At 51.1% G+C, this 20,349-nt stretch overlaps 2 protein-coding genes across 2 annotated transcripts; one reads left to right on the forward strand and one right to left on the reverse strand.

Annotated features, from left to right (window-relative positions):
* Positions 1 to 14: 14 nt before the first annotated feature.
* Positions 15 to 13,462, reverse strand: TGME49_203940 (ABC1 protein). Its single transcript, XM_018779279.1, has 16 exons — positions 11,295 to 13,462; positions 9,527 to 10,872; positions 8,440 to 8,493; positions 7,966 to 8,005; positions 6,950 to 7,036; positions 6,575 to 6,632; positions 6,025 to 6,193; positions 5,828 to 5,927; positions 5,153 to 5,188; positions 4,906 to 4,983; positions 4,389 to 4,458; positions 3,730 to 3,794; positions 3,125 to 3,250; positions 2,301 to 2,436; positions 1,587 to 1,636; positions 15 to 1,180 (listed from the first exon to the last, which is right to left on the reverse strand). The coding sequence occupies exons 1-16, from the start codon at positions 12,978 to 12,980 to the stop codon at positions 1,094 to 1,096; spliced, it is 4,188 nt and encodes a 1,395-aa protein (XP_018637329.1). The 5' UTR covers positions 12,981 to 13,462; the 3' UTR covers positions 15 to 1,093.
* Positions 13,463 to 15,516: 2,054 nt separating this feature from the next.
* On the forward strand, positions 15,517 to 20,264 carry TGME49_203930 (hypothetical protein). The gene is made up of 6 exons (XM_018779278.1): positions 15,517 to 16,949; positions 17,083 to 17,219; positions 17,515 to 18,502; positions 18,908 to 19,016; positions 19,275 to 19,367; positions 19,768 to 20,264. Exons 1-6 carry the CDS (start codon positions 16,594 to 16,596, stop codon positions 19,783 to 19,785), a joined length of 1,701 nt encoding a protein of 566 aa, XP_018637330.1. The 5' UTR covers positions 15,517 to 16,593; the 3' UTR covers positions 19,786 to 20,264.
* The last annotated feature ends 85 nt before the right edge of the window (positions 20,265 to 20,349 follow it).

Raw genomic sequence — 20,349 nt, forward strand, 5'->3', positions numbered from 1 at the left:
ACGTAAGAAGTAGACGAGAATGGATGAATCGAGGTCAGGTTCATCCACCACGGTGGCTGCCCTATTTGCCGGGGAGACACCTGTTGGTAGATCTGGCGGTTGATAGCGAGCTGCATGTGCAGTACTTAGAGGTGTTGAGGATTTTCGTTCCTGCAAGAATAGGAGTCGTGATCATCATAGGAGCATGCGTGTGCACGAAGAGTGTACCCTTTATCAAGTCCCAGATGGTTTAAATTGTGAGGCTACTGATTAGTCACTGGGTCTTGCTGCTGGGTATTCCAAAACGTGGGGAGGTTCCACAGCGACTGTCGCCCTGCTCTCTTTTTTTTGATACCGAGAGTGCACATTAAACGGCATGTGCGGTCAAGAAGCAAACGTGGTACACTCGTCTCGGAACCAATGACTGAAGTTCCAGATCAACTGGGGCTCGCCTTTGACGTTGGAAAAAACAGAAAAATGTACACCAATCTACCCAGATGGAGGAAGAAAGGCAATCCAGTGGTGAGCCGAGTCGGGGCCGTGGCGGTTTGAATTGGCAAGCGAATTATGAGGCGCGGCATTCCTCACAGTGTCACGAAATGAGTGGGTTTGTACGAGGTTTCTATTAATGAGTTTTCTGCCAGATGGTACTGAGAAACGGAAGCGAAAAATGTTCTTGAAGAGAGGAAGCAAGGGAGACGAGGCAGTCGAGAGCAAGGGAACCACACGGAGATGAAGTTGCAGGACACGAGAAAAACATGGGAGAAAGTGCAAGAGAGCTGCACGATGTGAGACAGTCAAAGCAAAGAAGCAGGAAGAGAAAAAAAAACGAAAGTGCGGCAAAAAAGAAGTGCAGAGGAAAGGGGAAGGGTAGGAAGGAAACAAGCGACTGAACAGAAAACACAAACGTCCGACCGCAGGTCCGTGCCGGGCCACACCAGCAAGAGAGACCAAGGGTCCGACACGAGGGGAGAACGCCGGAGACAACAACATCGAAACATGCGTGCGAAGACGATCACGCGTTGCACAAAAGACGGCGGGTAGGGAGGAGACAGAGAAAGCTGAGAGAATGAGGCCATGGAACGGGGTGAACAGAATGGAGACGACGGAACAATCAGGCCTTCTCGAAGTCGAGGGACTCGGCTGGGCGGAACGGTCCTCCGTCCGGGGCCCTGTAAGCCGCCACTGTCTCCGCAAACACCTAAAAAGGAGACGGTAAAAAGACAAGAACCCAACTCGGAAAAGGCACTCATGGAAAAACACACAGTCACTGCAAAAAACAGAGAGAAACCTTGATTGGCCTCCAGCGATTTACTCGAAAGGTTACTCACTGCAACGCGAAAACGTCTACCCTATAGTGGGAACCGACTTACATCTACTCATTTGCACGCACGCGTCTGGAAGAAGAAGCAGTGTCTAAAACCACAAGTAAGTTTGCTCATCCTGCACCTTTGTGTGTCCAGTTGTCGACGAAAAGGAAGAACAGAAGCCTCACAAAACGAAAACAGGCTCTGCCTGTGGGAAATCGTAAACGCGGGAACTATAACGAAACACTGCAGAAGGAAAACATGGGCGCAAGAAAACCACGGGCGCGTGCAATTCCTCACTTTCGAAGTGTCGACGCGGCCTCGAAGCTTCGCGCATAGCAGAAAGCAGCCTGGGAAGCCCATAGAAACATCGTACCACCGGCGGCATGAGAACGAGACGCAAAATACGGTTCGCGCCTCTTCCGTCCACACGGACGCATCGCGTGACAGACACAAAGGGACGCAGACGAGGCCATGGAAGCGCACACACCGAGGTCGCAGGTCTCCCTGCCTACGACACATCGGTAGAGTTCCGACTGTCGGTCACCACAATCTTCGGTCTCTCCGGCACAGCTGGAAGAATAGCATCGGAATCTCACGCGCAGCACATGCAAGGAAATAGGGGCTTCTCCTGGTCTCTCTCAATCGGCGGTTGCGTGCTGCCTTAGACGGTCGTTTCCCTCGTCTGTCTCCGGTCGAGGCACATCCTGGAGAGGAGTGAAATCCCACCGATCTGTTGTCTCTCCAGCCTTTTCAAAGGGGCATCTCGTTCCCTGACTTTTACGCTCCTCAGCGAGCGGCCTTTCGAGAAACACACGTCTTTTCCCCAACTTATCCAGGGCCGTAATCAAAACTACGGCGATTTGCAGGACATTCAGACGCAAAGACCTGGGGTGCAACCTCGGCACGCATTCAGCGCATATCTATGTTTATATTTTCGTACGGGTCTCACGGATCTTGTGAAGGGACACAGAATAATTATTTAGATGTCCTGTTTGAGACCTGTGGACTTGCCTGCGATCTTCCGGTGAAGAGAGTAGATTTCTGGCGGAGGCGGCTTTTCTCTGTTCTTCATAACGTTTTGCATTTCCTTGTGAAGAAGCGAAAAGACCTCGGAGTCTTCGAAAGAATACATGGCACTTTCGCCTGCCTAAAGGGCAAGTGCGATGAACGCGAAACGCACAGCACAGCCTCTCGGACTCTAGATCGACTGATGCAGTGAATCACATCTCATACTAATGAAGCGGGCTGAATGCTTCAGAGTTGAACTTCCCAGCCTAGAGGCGGAGAGATGCGGCCCAAACCACGCCTATCTTTAAAACATAGTTTGCTAGAAGTGGAATCTAAGATAAATTAAAACTCACGAATTCATCAAGGTTTCTCCCTCAAATTTCCAAGGGGAGAGAGGAAAGATGAAGAGTGAGCAGGAGACGAGGAGGTCCGGCAACCCCTCATGTGTCAGCCGTGGAGCACACTCACAGATTGCCAGGCGAAAAGAAACATCGAACGATCCAGGAGAATATGCACAACGACTGTTGCTTCACCAGGCTGCCTTCGAACCAGATCGGAAAAGCCTCTGAGGGTGAAAGCTGCTCAACCCACCGCCACGTCGAAGTCGTTGCGTCTGCTTGGCTTTCGCCTTGTCTGTTTCACCGATCGCCCTTCTCACCTCCTTGCCTCTCTTCTACTCGCTCTCGTTTTTCTTCCCTCCCCCCTGTATTCTCGCCTGCTCTGTCCTGTGTTTCTCTCTCCGTTTCCGCCTCTTTCCTTCTCTTGGTTTCTCCCTGTTTTCTCCTCCGTTCTTCGCTTCTGGCTCCTCCGCGCGTCTCTGCTCTCACCTTTGGGGGTCGGAAACAGAGAGCGAAAGCGAGGAAGACGTTGCCCTGTGCATGCAGAAACTCCGTGGACGAGCTGCTGCCGAAGAAGCCGAGCTCACCCGCCAGGCGTCTTACAACCTCTACCCGCTGGAAGAAGAACCCAGGCGAAATACCAAGCAGTAAAGAAAGGAAATGGGAAACGAGGAAATCTAAACGCACAAACACTCACGACTTAGTAGTGTACCACGCTCGTCGCAGACAAACGGAGGCGGTGTTGTATCCCCTCGTATTCCGTAATATGCCCAGTGTACGCGTTCAAACCAAAATATGTATGATATATATGCATCTACAAACAAGAGTGAAGACAGCTCTATATACTTAATTCTACACACGTGTCTCTCTCTGTAAATATAAGTGCGAATCGATGGGTGGGCGTACAGGTACAGACGTCGAGTGTCGCTGTCTGCGAGACCAAGACCCACTGTCGTAGTAGCACATGAACGTTAAGTCTATCCGGGAATATGAGGAAACGCATATGTTTAACAGTTCCGTAATGCGCGTATTTACGTCCCCTCTATCAGAGTCTAAAGAAAGGAACTTTGCCGTTTTTCGCGTCGTCCGCATACCTCCTCAACTGCCGCATGAAGCAACTGCAAGTATTTGTCGATGAATAGAGGGTCGTAAGTTCGTCCTGCGACCAGCATGGCACATCCGCTTCCAAGCAGGTTTTCACATGCATTCAAAGTTCCGCAACACTCTCGCCGCCTCTGTTCCACCACTCTGTCCCTCTCTAGAAAAACGACGCAACCACGGTTAAGTCCAAACGCACGAGCAGCCTGTTGACCTTCACAGATTTCCCGTACACAAAGCGGTAAATGTTTTTGTACCTGTTTATCTACCTGTATATATCGATGCCTGTATATTACTTCTTAGATACATATACCTCTCTCTCTGTACGCATATATATATATATATATATATAATGCATGTCCTTTTAGATCCAGATATACCATTACCCACCTAGAGAGGTATATATATCTATATATATAGATATCTTACGTTATATGTCCGTTGCGTTCAATCTAGAATTAGATCCATGTGCCACATGCACAGGTCGGCACACGGGCGGGAGGACGCGAAAGAAGTGAAAAAACAGAAGCAAGATGTTGGCACACCTCCACGAGTCAACGCAGCTGAAACGGAGGGGCGACAGAAGACGAACAGGTCGAGAAGAGAAGATCGACAGACCAGGCGTTCACAAATGAAAGACTGGCAAGAGCCGCACCTGCGCCAAAGTCGATAAGCGCGACAGAATCCGCCTCGGGGATATAGAAGAAGTTCGACGGATTGGGGTCCTGAAGCATGAAAAGGAAAAGCTACGCGAGAATTTGCAATTCCATTCTAGGTGAACTGTGTGCTCGCCACCGTTGTCTATTGAGCACAGTGACGCCCCGGTGAAACCAGCCTGCCTTCAATATATGCTAAACTTGTTTTTAAGTTTTACTCTAGCTCTTCTGAAGACTCGGAGCTCGGTTGCGAACGGATTCTTGTCAAGACGGTGATACTGGAACTTGTATTTGGTTTAGCAGAACAGTGTGCCAGCGATCCAAGATACGTTTGTTTCGCTCGACGCCGTGTAGCGGAGGCGACTGAGTTCCGTGACCGGTTGAAGTCGAGAACAACATACGCCCACTGTGTTCACGAATCGTTAGCGGCCAACCAGTTTCTGTTTTCGGCTGCGGTTTGCGTGTCTGGTATCTCTTGCTAGGATTCTCTGTCGATCGCTGTCGCTTTTGACCTACGGTGTTGAGAAGGCGATAGAGGAAGATCTCGGCGAGGACCAGGCGAACAAGTCTTTCAGAAATGCTGTTTCTCACGTGCTGAAGAGACAAGACATGCCTCCCCACAAGGAACGCTAGACGGAGAGCGGCTGGGATAATTCCATGTTGCGAAGCCAATGGGTTGTCCACTCTTTCACTATTCTCAGGACACCATGGCTTGTGTTCGAACTTCAAGCGAGAGAACTACCTTACGACTTCTTCATCTCACCTGCGGCATTTGCTGGCCGACTTGCTCCAGAGAAAGCTGCGCCAAAACGAAGACACACACCAGCAGGACCACTCCTGCATGCGCTGCCGACGACTTAAAACTGTTTCTGTAGTTCAGAATAAAAACCAATCGTGATATCGTTTTGACTTTAAATCAACCGACTGCAGCGTGTCCACTTCCATCTTCCTATTTAGCTCACTGCGTGCCCACACATCAACGGACGAATACGGACCTACACAGAGAAGCAGTAGACATGCACATACTGCCTTGTAAAGGTGAAAGACCATGTTCAATTACAGCCATGCACACGGATATACATATGTATAGGTGTAGGAATAGTATCCATTCCTGTCTAGTCCAATACCTGCGTTACGCTAATGAACGTTGCCTCAGTGAGCAGAGACTCTCCCTATGGCCACGCGCGCAGGCACCGAGAAACCGCTGTGTAATACAGAGGATCGAATACAGTTGAGACAAAGGTGCCGCCGGAGAAATCGATGGAGAGACGGCTTCGCCTGTGTGAACACTCCTAAAATTATAAACGCGTGTACGCCTGCGCGTGCTCGTGGAACCACACATACGTGTATACATGCTGCATAAGGAAAGTATTATGTATATCCATTTGGATTCAGAACGGTGTGAAGTTGAGCTGGCCAGATATCCTCAGTGTCTTACCCCGCGAACGAACTCTGTTACGAGGACTCTCTTGGTGGAGTATGCAGGAAAGACACGAGGAACGTAGAAGGCACGCCCGAAGTCGCGGTGCAGGAGCTCTCTGAACGGACAAAAAACTCACACCATCTTCTTCGTTCTTTGCGCGGCTTTGCGCAGTGTCGTTTGCCACCATTATCCTGATTTGTCTCTGCTTTTACCTGAAGTGCCTGTAGAAGGCCAACTCGTTGTTGTAGTCGCACTCCGCCAGCAGCTCCTGTTTCATTTCATCGCAGAGAACGTCGAGGAAGAGAGAACGAGGAAGCATGTGCGTCCACTGGACCAACGCTTTCAGGTTCCTCAAATCCGAGGCAATCGACGTCGCGACGCCTGAAGAAAGAAAGACATTTCGATTTTGATGCGAGATGCATCCCAGACAAATCTCACAAACGAAAGCGAGGTCCTTTCCCCTTCGAATGATATGCGCCTCGGCATGCCACGATGCGCCGGGTAGCGCTGCTTAAGACACCTGCGAAAATGTGCACATGTTATGTACAATATACACTTAAACAGACATCCATAACGACATACAAACATATAAATATGTATATATATATATATATACATATATATTAGTACGTAGGGAGTTACGACGTTCACCCCTATGATTTTATTGTCTTTCGAATACCTGGATAGCCCAATGGAGAAGCGACCCTCTGCGGCACAGGGGAGTCTAGAAACGGGCCAGGGCTGCGTTCCGTTTTTCGTTACCTGGAAACTGAACTTTGACCGCCACCTCTTGGCCATCACGGAGGATCGCGCGGTGAACCTATTGGAGAAGAAGAGACGGCAGTCAATGAACGGCAGACCGTGCGTGCAAGCCGTTCCGTTTGTTCAGCGGAGATGCCTGATAGCGCCTCTCTTGACTAACACCTGATATGCAACCTGAATATCTTATCTCATATGTGCATTATATAATATATATATATATATATGTACTTTGTGGACATAGACGAAAAAGAGAGACAAAAGTACATGTGAGAGGAGGACCGGCAAATGCTGACCCCAACGTGCTCCGAAGCGTCGGTCTAGAATTGGACTTCGACGTTCTCTACTTTCTACGAGAACGCTCTGCGTCTTCCCCACCTGTCCTATAGATGCCGCAGCGAAGGGACGTAGGGAAAAGGCAGCAAAGTGACCTTGCCAGTTGGTGCCTAGTTCTTCCCGGAGCGTCTGCATGCGTGCATGCACAGCACAAGCGATCTGCGGACTGCGAAGGAGACACCGTTGTCTCTACAGGGCTTCTCGGCGTTGTCGAGGCAGTTGAACACTTAAAGAGTGGACACGAAATCAGCGGAACGACAGGGAGACAGGAAGAGGGGAGAGACACTGAGGAAGGTGGACGTAGGAGTTCGGCAGAGGGCAGAAATGCCAGCCGACGGTGACACGAATGCGACAGGGGGGCACACAGCAAGGACGAAACGCTTGCCCCGACACAGGCGAAGAGGAGGAAGGCAGAGGAGAACAAGCTCTCGACTTCGAGAGAAAATGTGAAACGTCCGAAGCAGCGGCCCCGGAGAGACGGGCGGGGAGTCCAAGAGGAAGCTGACCAAATGAAAGACTCAAACCAGATCGAAGAAGAAGGGAATTCCGGCTTAGAGCACACCGATAAAAGACAAGATGGGCCAGGAATAAACTCATAGAAACCCTGAGTGTTCTCGAATCCTTCCTGACACAACCGAACTTGGATCCGGTAAACGGGGACCGAAACACGCGCGCGAGGAAGTCGCGAGAGCATCAGGAATTGATAGCGGGACGCACGAACAACTGGTCGACTCAGACCACACAAGCGAAAAAACGGAATACGCAACATAAAAGGAAACCCCATCATCGAAAATAAGACGAGGCAGCATCAGGTGAAACGTGAGTCAACGATAAACACCAAGTAGTTATCTGAGTTGGAAACTGCAGAGTTGAGCTGTGTAAATATCATTTTCATTATTGAGTCGAGACCATGACCAAACCTATTATCGTAACAGGGAGTCCAGCTTCAGTTGCTATCAAGATCTTTGTCTGGAGGTTTCTTACGCTCCGTAGAGGAGCAAAGTGTGAGACTCCACGTCTGGGGACTCGGTGAGAAAAAGACGGCGACAGAGCCTTACTTGGAGCAGTTGCTTCTCGGGCATAATATCTGCATTGTCCCTGTAAATGACATGATGAGATGAAACCCAGAGAGAAAAGTGACAACGGCAGGGCTTACCCTCGTGCACACCGCAAGAACGCCGCCCCGCTTGCTCCCTCCTTCTCGGCACCTCCGCGCTTAACTGTTACTTCTCGATCTTTAACATGTCAAACGCACGCGACACGGCAAATACTTTGGCGAGGTCACGTCGAGACACAGACAGAGAACGGGGCACCACAAGAGGCCCCGCAACCCAATACACAAACGAAGTCCGAGATGGCCAAATACAATAGACATCAAGACACTAGCGAACGATGAGTCGGCTATCTCCACAGGACGAAGCGAACAACGATGTGGCCAATCGTCTGCCACGCGAGTGTATGCGCTGGAAGCGACGGACAAGGTGGGCTGAAAGCGATGCAGGGAAAACTGCAGGACCTTTGACGCTCCATACCTCGTTTTCTTTAGTGCTTCCGTCAGAACGGGAGGCAGCGAACCCTCAATCATGCTGCAAACATGCACGTGAAGCGCATAATCGATTAGTTCGCTTATCCCTTTCTTTTTTCGCCGTCGCCAACTGCTTACGCAAACACTCTCGCATATGCATAAGTGGGTTGTAATCATATGTCTCTCTACAGAGAAACACGGTCACTTCTTTCTTCTCGATCGTCATGTGACTTCTACAGGTAATGACCTTTGCCGCAGTCATAAGATCTAGTAAACACTTTGGTGGAACTAGACTCTTCCGATTTTGGCAGGCTCCAACCTCCAGGCAACGGAATCTCGAGTTTATGCCACTGAAGCGATTTAGTTCAGCCGTCTGTACACGGAACGCAGCGGCACTTTACCCCTCACTACGAAGGCACAACATTCAATAAAACACTATGCTCGCGCATGCAGGCAGGAATCGTATCGTGGAGAGAAGCAAAAAGGGCAGGACCATCGGTGCATAGCCTGCACCCGGATTTGCAGCAAGTGGATGCTGCACACAGCTGTGGCCTTCCATATTGTACAGTCAACACGGGTGTTTCTCGTGTTGCTTTGGTTATATATCGTGTTTGTTGAGAGCATCGCACTCACGCCACCGCCACTTTCTTTCTAGCCACATTCACTACGCTGAAGCATCCCAAAAAACCTAGGCCGACCCTCAGAGAGTCGTTCAGTTCCTTTCGCGTCTACGTCCCATCGCCCACCGATCAGTAAGAGGTGTGGCCGTCCATGAACGCCCGAACCGCTAGTACACAATCATCCAAGATATATATTGATCTATCGCAGGTTCGGTCTAGTGCCTCGCATACCTACAGCCGCCTTGCTGCTGAGGCTTGCGAGGTTACGTCGAATGCAGGCAGGTGCACCGCAGACAGAAACTGGAATCCCCCCTTTGTGTGCGCGTGCTGTGCCAAGTGTCACCCTCCACTACAAAAAGGGCGTCCATTTGTGTCCTCTCTCCCCTTCAACAGACAAGATAGCCTGCCACCCCGGTAACCCCGCCGTTTGGTATGGCACCTTGGCGCTAAAACTCAATCGGATTTCCATCTTACCTGACCATTTGCATGAGCTTCAAAGCTGCGCCTCGCATGCGACACATTCGGTCGGTAAGAAGAGCCGCAACCCTCTCATCGTTAAGAATCTGGTCGATGACGCCGACTCCACTGACACCCACAGGTGTTTGCTGCTGTCCACCGTGTCTTGCCGCTCGAGAGAAAGAAGGATGGTCACTGTCTGCGGTTCCATCAGGAATTTCTCTCACCTCCTTTCCACGAGAAGTCTTCTGTTGTGCTCCAGTTCTCCACTTTCCGTCGTGGTTCGCCCCCTCCCCATCCCTGCCTTCGGAAGAGACAGACGCCGGGTGGGGCGATCCAAGGCCCGCCTTCTGTTCACCTGTTCGGCCCTCTGTGCTTTGTGCATCGTCTCCGTCTATCTCTTTTTCATGGGGCATGACGTTTCGAGTTCCTCTTCTCACTACGGCAGCGACGTGGATATCGCAGCAATCTTTAGCAGGGGGCGCAGGCCCTTCCCTGGGGGCGCTTGACGTATGTCGCGAGCGGGCGTCGGCAGCCACCCTCCCCTTGTTCCACTTCTTAGAGAACCAAAGTCTCAGTCGCTGGACAGAATTGCGAGCGGCCGGCACAGAAGCAGCAGACATGAGTTGGACAAGGATAGAGAAAAAAGCAACGAAACGCCACAAGGGCGTCGAGGGGAGGGAGCGCTCGCGGAGGACAGTCTCCCTTCCCTCCCTTGCCTTAAGAGCCTCTCCAAGTGAGGAAGCAACCGCGTCGCGGGACACAGAAGTGGACGAAGGAAGGGGAGAAACCGCGTAGGGGGAAGACGACGGAAAGGCCGAACGAAGGGAAGAGTCGTGAGGAGATGAGTCACAAGGCGAGCGAGATGAAGTCGATTTCCCAGACGCTGAAGCCGACGCAACGGGGGCCGGCGCAGACCTGGAGTCGGAACCCTTTTGCGTATCTGACCGCACTTGTGTCAACGAAAGGAGCTGTCCCTCGAGCTCCTGAATGCGACACATCTGAGTCTCAATCAAACGCTCGTGCTGTGCCAGTCGCTTGGATAAAACGTCGAGAATCCTTTCGTTTCCTTCGGCTGGAAAGAGGCTTTCTCCGAAAAGAGGTGACGGCAGTCTTGCCGTGTCTCCAGAGGTCAAGGTCTCTCCTGGAGAGGTCGAACACAGCAGGGGGCCTAGACCCTTTGCGAGTATGCCGTCTGCATCGGCAGCAGACGGCTCGCTGGCAAACACAGAAGAAGCCACGGGCCTTGCCTTAAGTTCCACAGGCGCGAGACCACTTGCCAACGCAGACGCGGAGACAGGCGGCGGGACGTACAGGGACGCCTGAAAGGCGGACGGGCTACTTGTCGCTTGACGATAGGGTCTCTGGACAGGCAGCACACGATGTAGGAACTCCAACATCTGGTGACAAATAGCGAAGCCCGAGACTGCCGGACCACGACTGCTTTGTTCACACAGGACGACCCCGGTTATATATATATATATATATATATATATATATATAATATGTATATGTCAACTAACTCATTCTCAGATAGAGAGAGACTCACGACAAGACGTCGGCAACCGAATAAAACTGTACATCTATATGTCTTGAGGCGGGCGTAAACCGAAACCGCAAGCTAAAGCTGTACAGGGGAACGGAGGCGGCATACATTGGCATCCAGTTGGCTGGCAACGGGACGGCTACTAAAACGATCCGTCGATTGGCTCCCGGAGAGGCACGCGAGCACATGTGCATAGCTGCGTGTCCAACCTAAGGAGATCGTTGACCCATCAAGTCTAACCTCTTCTTGTTCTTGGGCCTGTCGTTTGCGCCGGGCTCTGTAGAGCTCAGGGTGGAACGCATGCCACTCGAGGGGCTTCACCAGAAGGGCCGTAACAGAGTGTTGTAGCGCTCGCCTTAGTGGTTCGCTCTCCGCTTCGAGTGCGCTCCACAAACGGCAAGCCACTAGCTCAAGGAGCGCGAGATGAAAGTCTTTCTCGCCACGTTTTCCGTGACCTCTTGGGCTCGTCCCGAAACAGCCTCTTTGTTCACTTTCTTCGCGTCTTCGCTTCGTGGACTCCTTCTGCGTGTCTTGGCCTCGAGCGAAAGACGATGACGAAAGATGCATTTTCCCTACTTCCTCACTGAGACGAAGAAGCGAGGCAGAGAAGCTCCCTGCAACCGCGTCTGACAACGATGTACGTGGCTGTCCTGCTTGCTGCGGCACGCCTGAACTTGCTGCCGGAGAAAAAACAGTCGGAATCCCTGCAGCATGGCAAGCCGCAGCCAACGGTTGCCGCAAAGTTTCTGGCGTCAACGCAGTCACACTGGAAAGCAAAGTGAGACCGGCAGAGTGGAGGAGGGCAGGAGACAAAACGGAGAGCGAGGGAGAAACAAAGAGGGGGGGAGAGGCCGCCGAAGGGAAGAACGACGAGAGAAAAGAGCCTGGACGTGGACTGCGAGCAGATGGGGATGACGAAGGTCGAGACAAGCTGTCGTGCGGGACGCCCGGTGAAGCCGAACCCCAAGAGAGAGAAGAAGAAAGCGGAGGAACGGAGCGAAGCGATGGGGAGAGCGACACCCTAGAATCGACGGGACTGCTATCGCGAGCCGACCCCGACAGCAGAGCGGAACGAATGTGTGTGTCATCAAGTGCCTTTGCTCTGCCTGACTGTGCCAACAGGTTGGCCGTCGCTGGACCGTCGCTAGAGCCTTCTCTAAAAGTCTCAACCTCAGTTCTTTGTTTCACAGCCTCAGCACCGGAACTGCTCACACGGCCCTGAATAGCGAATGTCTCTGAGTTTGTGGCAGCGACAGCCGACTGAGAGCCGCAAGCACCGGAGGAAACTGTCGAGGCGGCAGCGCCAGAGTTAGCGCAGAAACCAGTCTGGTGAGAGTTAATTCCAAGGGCGGACGCACCTATCAGCGGTGTGAGAGAAGCTTCAGGAACGCTTGCATGGGTGTCACTGTCAATCAAGGCGGAGGAAGGTGGATTCCTGGCAGTGCCCGAGGAGCTGAACTGGGCTTGACGGTCTTGACTTCTGTCTGTGTCATTCTCTGACTCCCCGTTTTGCCGCGCCGTATGCTTACATCTTGCAACCGACTGGACAAATAGTTCTATCGGCATCTGTCGCATGAAGTACAAATGCAACGAGTGGCCGAAGACGCGGAACACTTGTGGTCGCTGTCGGACAGGGGCTGCTGTGTTACTGCCATGAGCTACTTCCCACCGTGGTGCACATCTTCGGTTTTGGCTTCGAATGGAATGTTTTGAACGCGTGCATGCCTGAGGCGAGCTGGAGTGATAATGAACACCGCGACGCCACTCAAGGGTCCAGGTATACGTACACCCCGAAGTGAAGACTCGCGTGGGGCTGCCAACAGTCGTTCGCAAGGCCGGGGAAGGCACTTTCCGCGGTATTCGGATGCCACAACGTAGAGAGGAAGATGTGAGTCTTCCACATAAAGCCCTTCTGGAAGCATCCATCGTTACTTCTGACTGATCGTAAATGCGGGACGGAAGTGTGGCATGTCAGCTGTCGCAGGTTGACAACAGCCTAGTTGCCGCTTGGCTGTCCACCGACGGCGTTAGTGATCAGACGTCTCCACATGGGAGAACTGACCACGCAACATGTCATACACGTTACAACTGATGTTGGCCGGAGAAACTACATCGATTGTGCCCCTCCTTACGCAGCAGGTTTGGTCAGCTCTTAGCGTTGACCGCGCGTAGAGAAGCCTCGGGTTTGGCACCGAAGTCCTTGTCGGCAAGAGGCCGTCGTATGACGCACGCAACGACAAGGATGTTCGAACGACACGAAACGTGAGTCGGGAGGATGTTAGAACACAAACTATAGGCGAATCGACGATGATGGGGACTCCATCAGCAGCTGCCTTCCCCAATGAGCGGTCACTCGATCTGTCCGTCGAGGAGGACCATGAAGACCCGCTGCTGTGGTCATCAGTGGCAGAACCCTCGAGAAAAAGAGAGTTGCCCGTATTTGTTCGCAAGGAGTCGGATGAGAAAACACCGTAGTGTACTCGAGATGACCACAGAATGCCCTGTGCGCGCATTTTTGCAGCGAATACCGCGCATGCGCAGCCAGCTTGTCGATGATACTTTTCGAGGCACGGCGCGAGTCGCCAGGCACCCTCTAAAAGGTTCGTTATGTCCCCCTCAGACCACTTTCTAGAAGGATCGGGATGATTTCTCATGTTCGTCTGACGAGGCGAGTCCCTGGAAACCTGAAAAATGGCGCCGAGCTGCCCGCCACATTGACAGGCTCTGTGTATCAGTGTGTCGTCGTCCTGCATGTCTTCTCCAATTGCAGGAGCGAACACAACCCCGAATTGTCCAGCTAACAATCCAAGATCAATCTCGAAAGCCCATCGTACTTCTGTTGGAAAATTGCCACGAGCACATTTTCGTCTTAATGGCTCTTAGCATCTAGCTCCATCGTGGAACGCCACCACGTCTCCAAGTTGCATTATTTGTAAGCTGTCTATGGGAAGCATGTGCCAAGGGCTACACTAGTGGTTTAGCTTGGAGTTCAAAGCGTCTTGTATATGGAATTCAAGCTTTTTTGTGTTAGCAGAACACAGGTAAGTTGGCAACCGGTTTATGACTACAACTAACTGAACAACATGTATACAATAAAGAGAATCACGGTACTCGGATCCGTCCTTGCATAACATTAAATCCTAATACACACATGGGTAAGATGATTGTGTACCTAGGATACCGAATATGACTCCACTTAGGAGACAGAGAGAAATACTGCTGTACAACAACACCTCAATGGACTGCCTATGATTGCAGGAAGTGTTGGATTTCACTCGGTGGGTGGAAGCTGAAGCCATTAACAGTGGTGGTTGAGTATAAGTACAGAACCGGTCCAGTAGTAACATATAAGATAGCGAGTTACCATGTAAGGTTTATGTTGCTTGTGGATTAACACAACCTAAAATAGTCAAGATCACGCTGTATACTCAAATAGGCATCACGAGGCTAGATCAGTTGGTATTGACTGAGTAGAGCAACATAAGGTTGAGCTGCTTGTTAGTTTCGATTTCCAAGCCAGAGCACTAGAGAGTCAAGGGGGCAAAATTGACTGTGGTAGCTTAGGCACACGTTAAAAAACACGCAGTTCTTTCTCAAGAGTTTGATTTATTCAAATTGACTGTACAGCGTGAACCACGACGACTTGCGGTCGCACACACATACGCGAATTGGCAGAGTAAAGTAGCCGCAGCAGCTGAGCTTCTTGACCCAACAGAACCTTGTTCTCATTCGCTGGCGAACTGAACCTTAACAAGACGCGTACTCAAACACGTTAATCTAAGTGCAGTTGCTAGTAATCTTTTGTTATGATTATTTTTAATGCGTTTGACTGCACAGGAAGATACACTGCAAACGTCGTTCCGCAAGGTACGTAGCGCGGTTCTGTAGCCCTCGTTTCTTCGTGAGTTCTACGAAATAGTAATGTCTATTTATGCATCGTATCCTAATCATAAGGCTCATGTATCTGTGTCCCTTGCCTTCAGCGAACTGAAATGGGCACATGTACTTCAGAAAGTACCCCGGTCTCCGCCTACCGCAAACACTTCTTCCGAGCAGTGACAGCGACGCTGGAGGGGAACAACCGGTGTAGCATGCTATTCGGACGTGCGACAATTTTCTCTTGGGCAGTTTCCCCGATATCGGCGTTGGTTTCGGGTCTCACGGACAAGAAGTTAGACTGCCTCCGCACAAATGATCCTGTGCATTCGGGGGTGTATGTTTTCTCGATCAAAAACGCGTAACACATGTTCAGCTGTACGCACCAGACAGCCACGTCGAACGTTCTCCTCCCAGCCCCAGCAAAGTTACACTTCGCGATGGGAGCGACCCCTAGTCAGATTACAAGACACCTTGTAGGGTGCAGACCAGCGGTCCCTGGTGGCTCTGGCTAGCACCGTCACTTGGCCGACCGCAGCAGTTCAGGCCCCCAAATGAGGAGTGATCCGACGGAAGTGTCCCGTGATTTTCGCTTTGGTTAAATAAATAAGGATGAATCTTATGGCGTTGTGAAAAGAGCGAAGCTGGGCATGTTTGCTCGCGGTAGTGTTGAGGCCATGGAAAATGAGCCACGTCCGGATCCAATGCCACTGTTCCCCAAAGTCGGGTTGTGTCTTCTTTTCTAATGCCACCAACGAGCTCCAGCTGGCATTCTACAGGAGGTCGAATCATTTTTCTGTGGACTGGTTGCCGTGGTCCTTGCACACAAGAATGTATACCGACAGATGTCACTACGTCCATGCACATGTCTGCTGAAAACAGCACCTTACATAATGTCGACGATCGGCTTTGTCCTGAGATGTCCTTATGAAGAATAACAGACACATGCCTCGGCTGAGAGCCGTTCCACCGCAGGACTCTTGACGTCAAGTGCCGGCCACCACCATTTTCTCTGTTTGTTTCATGTTATTAGCTGAGCACTGTCTTCAGTCAGCTGCTTCAGTGACTAGCTCTCCTCGCACAAGCAGCTGCGGAAGAACCCCTCTACCAGCACCCAGGCATAGTTGTGGTGCAGGATGGAAAGCAGACGGTACCAGTACTCTCTGTCTCCGACAGCTTTATGTTTCTTGGGAAAAATACACTTGCAAGAGGTGGGGACCGGTAATTTGCTTATTAATCACCCTCAGGACGACTAGTATTGCTTCGGGTTGCGGCCTGGTGATTTTGCTCCTCTGTCCGCTCCTCCGGCATTTCCTCCCTTCCCGTGCTGAACCTCCGTTGGGCGCCCATGCAGTAAGAGTGTAGCTACCTTGACTCCTTTCTTCATCGACAGCCACGCTCACTGTCACGGCACGCCACTCACGTTTGTCGATTCTCCGTTCCAAGGAGTCCCAAGTGCCCCTCGCCTCTTTCAGCAGTCTAACGTATCTCCGTTGGGGCCCAAAAAAGTGAATTACAGGCGTGTCGTCCCTTGTGACACCACTTCTGCTTTCGCTGTTTCCGCTCGCGAATTATGACGAAGAACGGTACGAACATTCTGTCGGAAACAGGTTGGGAGGCCGACTGACGGATGCCGTTTGACGAATAGGTATGACGACTCGCTATGGCAGAACCGTCAAATACCCCGGAAGCACTAGCTAACTCGGTTTCTCACGAGATCCATGGGGAACATGGACACCCCTCCGGAGGTGCCACGAATCCTGCGGACGATCGTCAGCCAACTCAGGTTTCAGGAGACCAAGGTGTTCGACTGCTCGTTCACAGAATTCCAAATTTGAATGTAGCCTCTAAATCGGATGCGCTTGACTCGCGTGATGACCAGCGTTGTCATTTACTTCCCGGATCAGGGGGGGAGAAGGCCGAGTGTCTCGAAGCAACTAGGCAAATGATCTTAGTAACTGTCTTCGTCCTCGTCGCTGCAGGTACCCTTCTGATAGCGTCTTGTGCGCTGGCTGGAAGGTGAGATGCGCTTGTTCGCTAGAATGTGGAGATGCTCACTTTGTCGCTTTTGTGATTTCCGCTTGATATTCGATGTGGGGCCCTGTTGTCCTGTACCAGCGTAAAATGTTCACTGTTGTGTTGTGTATGGCAGAGCTTGCTGGACGCACTCGATCCTCGTCTTGCACTGTCTGCTGGAGCTACACATCGTCGTAATCTTGCTGTTCCTGGTTATCGGACCTGCGGTGACGCTTCTATGGAGATTCTGCAGAGACGACGCAACCTCAGGACGTAAGAGGGGGTGCGTAGAAGTCGATCTGACAAATAGCTACTGGCTGTAGAGTACCCCCCAGCTGGGTTCATTGAGTTCACTGAAGGCAGTTCGGGATGAGAAAAGAAGATTAAAGAAAATTTATGAATGTTGGAGAAAAGGGATCTAAGAGATCAGCCAGTATTCGACCAGCCTAAATCATCGCAATATCCAATGTTGGGAACGAACCGAAAGGTACAACACGAAAAAGCATGTCGACCGTCTGTCGCCCGGGAGTTTTCACTGACTGCACTTGTTATGTTGTTCTTGTTGCAGGTAATCCAGAAGCACTTGAACGAGTCACCTCCGTTACCATTTCCGCCTTTGAGATTTTAACAGCGTTCGCATTCTTACTCGCCGTCGTGCAAATTTTGTACCTTCCTCCTCTCTCATCTTTCAAAAACAGTGGACACCAGGCCTATAGGCCCGCCGCTCCCTCAGAAGCCTCTCCACCGTGGTCGACATCCTTCGTCTCCATTTTTTCTCCTTCCTTCCATGGCCTCACTGGCGTCGGCGGCGGAGGGGAGTCGGACGAAAACCTCTCTGGCACTATTTACAACCGGGGGGTGGCACCCGATGGAAACGGCCCACACAAGCTCTCTCTCTTGAGTATTTCGGGTCTTGCACGTGAGGCAAAGTCTGCTGCGAAAATGTCGGAGGCTAAAACCCGCACGGTTGACCCACAGAGGATGAAGATACGACGCAGGATTTCTTTCCTTGAAAACGTGGATGACTTGCACCGACACAAAGAGTCATTTCGTCCAAAAAAAGTTCTTTCGTCTTTTACCGAGGATCCTCAAGCACGTGATTTATCTAACCGAAGCCTCCCTGGCTACCAAGAAGAAAAGCCCGTCCGTAATTTGATAAACGCCGGAAGAAGGAACTACCAACGCCAGGCAAACGCGACGACGGCGCAGGTGACAGCCAGCAGTAGCTCGGCACACCGCTGGAAAACTCCTCTTCCTGAAAGACAGGCCAGCAGTCTCGGTCGTAATCACCCCTCAGGTTCTGCTGGCCTTGCAGGGACGAGCAGTTCTCGTCTACCAGACAAAACAGCACGCCAAAGAGAAGACACTGCGCCCATGTCCCTTCTGGAATCCCTGCTGTCAAAGAACGTTAACAATGAACCTTCCCGTCCTGCTGAAAGCTGGCTGTTGACGTTGAGAACGATCATTTCTATCGGGACTGTTAGTTTCGTAATATTGATGACCCTGTCCGGAATCCTGACACGGATCAATATATCATTGAAGTCACGTGCTGCAAGGTAAATTCTAATCACAAAGGGGAACGATGTCCGGAAGCAGAGTGACGATGGCATCTGGGGGTTTAAGTTCGTCTTCTAATCTGTGGGACTTTCTTATTCCTGGCTCAGGACGTGCTTGGTGGCACGCTACTATAACCTTGTTAAGCGTGTGCCCAACAAGCGCGAAGATGTCTGTGGAGAAAGACGGAGAGATAAATTGACCATCTGAATACGGATTTAAGTAATTGCGTCAAAGGATAGTGCATGACCCGGCGAATCATGCGTCATAGCGCTGTCGATGTGGAACAATTCTCTGTGCCTCGCTGAACGTCGTTAACCCTTATTTGCCCCTTCGCTAACTGCTGACCAGGGGAAGGGGCGAGTGTACACAGAGTTCCTTCGTCAGTTGTCCATTGTTTGTTGCAGCCAATTCATTACTTGTTGCTATGTGGCGGCTCTCGCTGGGTTCCTCGCCGCCATTCTTTCGTTCCTTGACATCTCCCGGCAGCCTGGGCCCGGAGATCCCGGATACGAGGTAAGCATGATGAACCCTCTGCTAGCTAGTTGAGTGATGCCCTGCACAGTGCGTCGGCATGGGACCACAAAACTACAGCAGTGACATTATGGGACGCACAATGTCCTCAATGCTTCAGCTGAGCCCATTCGCTTTGGTAGTTATTTCTGCCAAATATAAGTATTGACTCCACCCCACTTCCGTTGACATGTATGAACAGTCACGCGCATTCCGAAAGTGTGTGAACGAAGGTTGTTGTGCTTGTTTGTCTGCCGCCAGCGGCTGCCATTTGGTGAGGCTGCCCCCACAGCGTTGGCCGCATACCTTCTTGTTGACGGTGTTACAAACATCCTCATGTTGCCGGAAACGGAGGTAGGCACGTTAGGTCTAGCTAACTGGTCGGTGTGGAAAGCATACGTAACACGCGGTGGTATTTTCAATCGGTAGGCACGAAGTTGGTGTTCACTATCAGTAGAGCATGTTCACTGGTGTTGCCACATTTGCACATGTCTAGTCCAACATGCCTCCACTACCCAAATATACGAGCTGCCACGCACAGCGTTAAAGATGATGAAAGAGGCTCAGGACAGAAGCAGATGGCATGAGCTAGGAGGCATGTGACAGCCGTAGGTGTAAGATACGAAACAGCTCTGTTGATCAAAAATGGCCACCTCTTCTCCGTTGTTCATTTTGTAGAGGCAAAATCTTCTGGACCTACCAAAAAGGATTGACATTCGATTCTCACTGTACTGTTTGGTGTGCTGATTACAAGTCAGGAAGCTCATGCTGATACCCCACGACAAGAGAGACCGGCGACACTGTCCGGTGTGTCAGTTTCAAGGCCCCCGGTGAATCCACAACTCTTTCCATTATCCGTTTTATCCTGACCAAAGGTTATCGTGGATGAGGGGCGCCGACGAGCCACGGGTTTAGATACCCGCTCCCTCAAAATATGTTTGCTGCTAGTGGAACGACAGACGCATACAAATGAAAAAGTTTTACAACTGAGAGAGAACCGTGTGTTCGGGATGGAAACTAAAATCCGTTTTCGATCAGTCCACGAAAAACGTGGGAATCGGCATTTGAGAAGGTCTGAATAATCTGGTACATGCCACCAGAAAAACATTTGACGCCGGACCAGAGTGTTTGTTTCTGAGACAAGCGACCCGGAGAGTTTGGAACAGCGATCAACTGATTTATTCAGTAAATCTAGTGACAGACGTAGTGGAGCACATGTGTCAGCTATCCTTCGTGTACGGCTATCACGGAACTAATAGTGAACTGATTGGACTTTTAGGCACCTACGGCGTCACTGCCTTTTGAACGGCGGGAGAGAGTGAAGAGTGTCATTTGA

Source organism: Toxoplasma gondii, chromosome VIIa, assembly GCF_000006565.2.
Source record: "Toxoplasma gondii ME49 chromosome VIIa, whole genome shotgun sequence".
Classification (NCBI taxonomy): domain Eukaryota; phylum Apicomplexa; class Conoidasida; order Eucoccidiorida; family Sarcocystidae; genus Toxoplasma; species Toxoplasma gondii.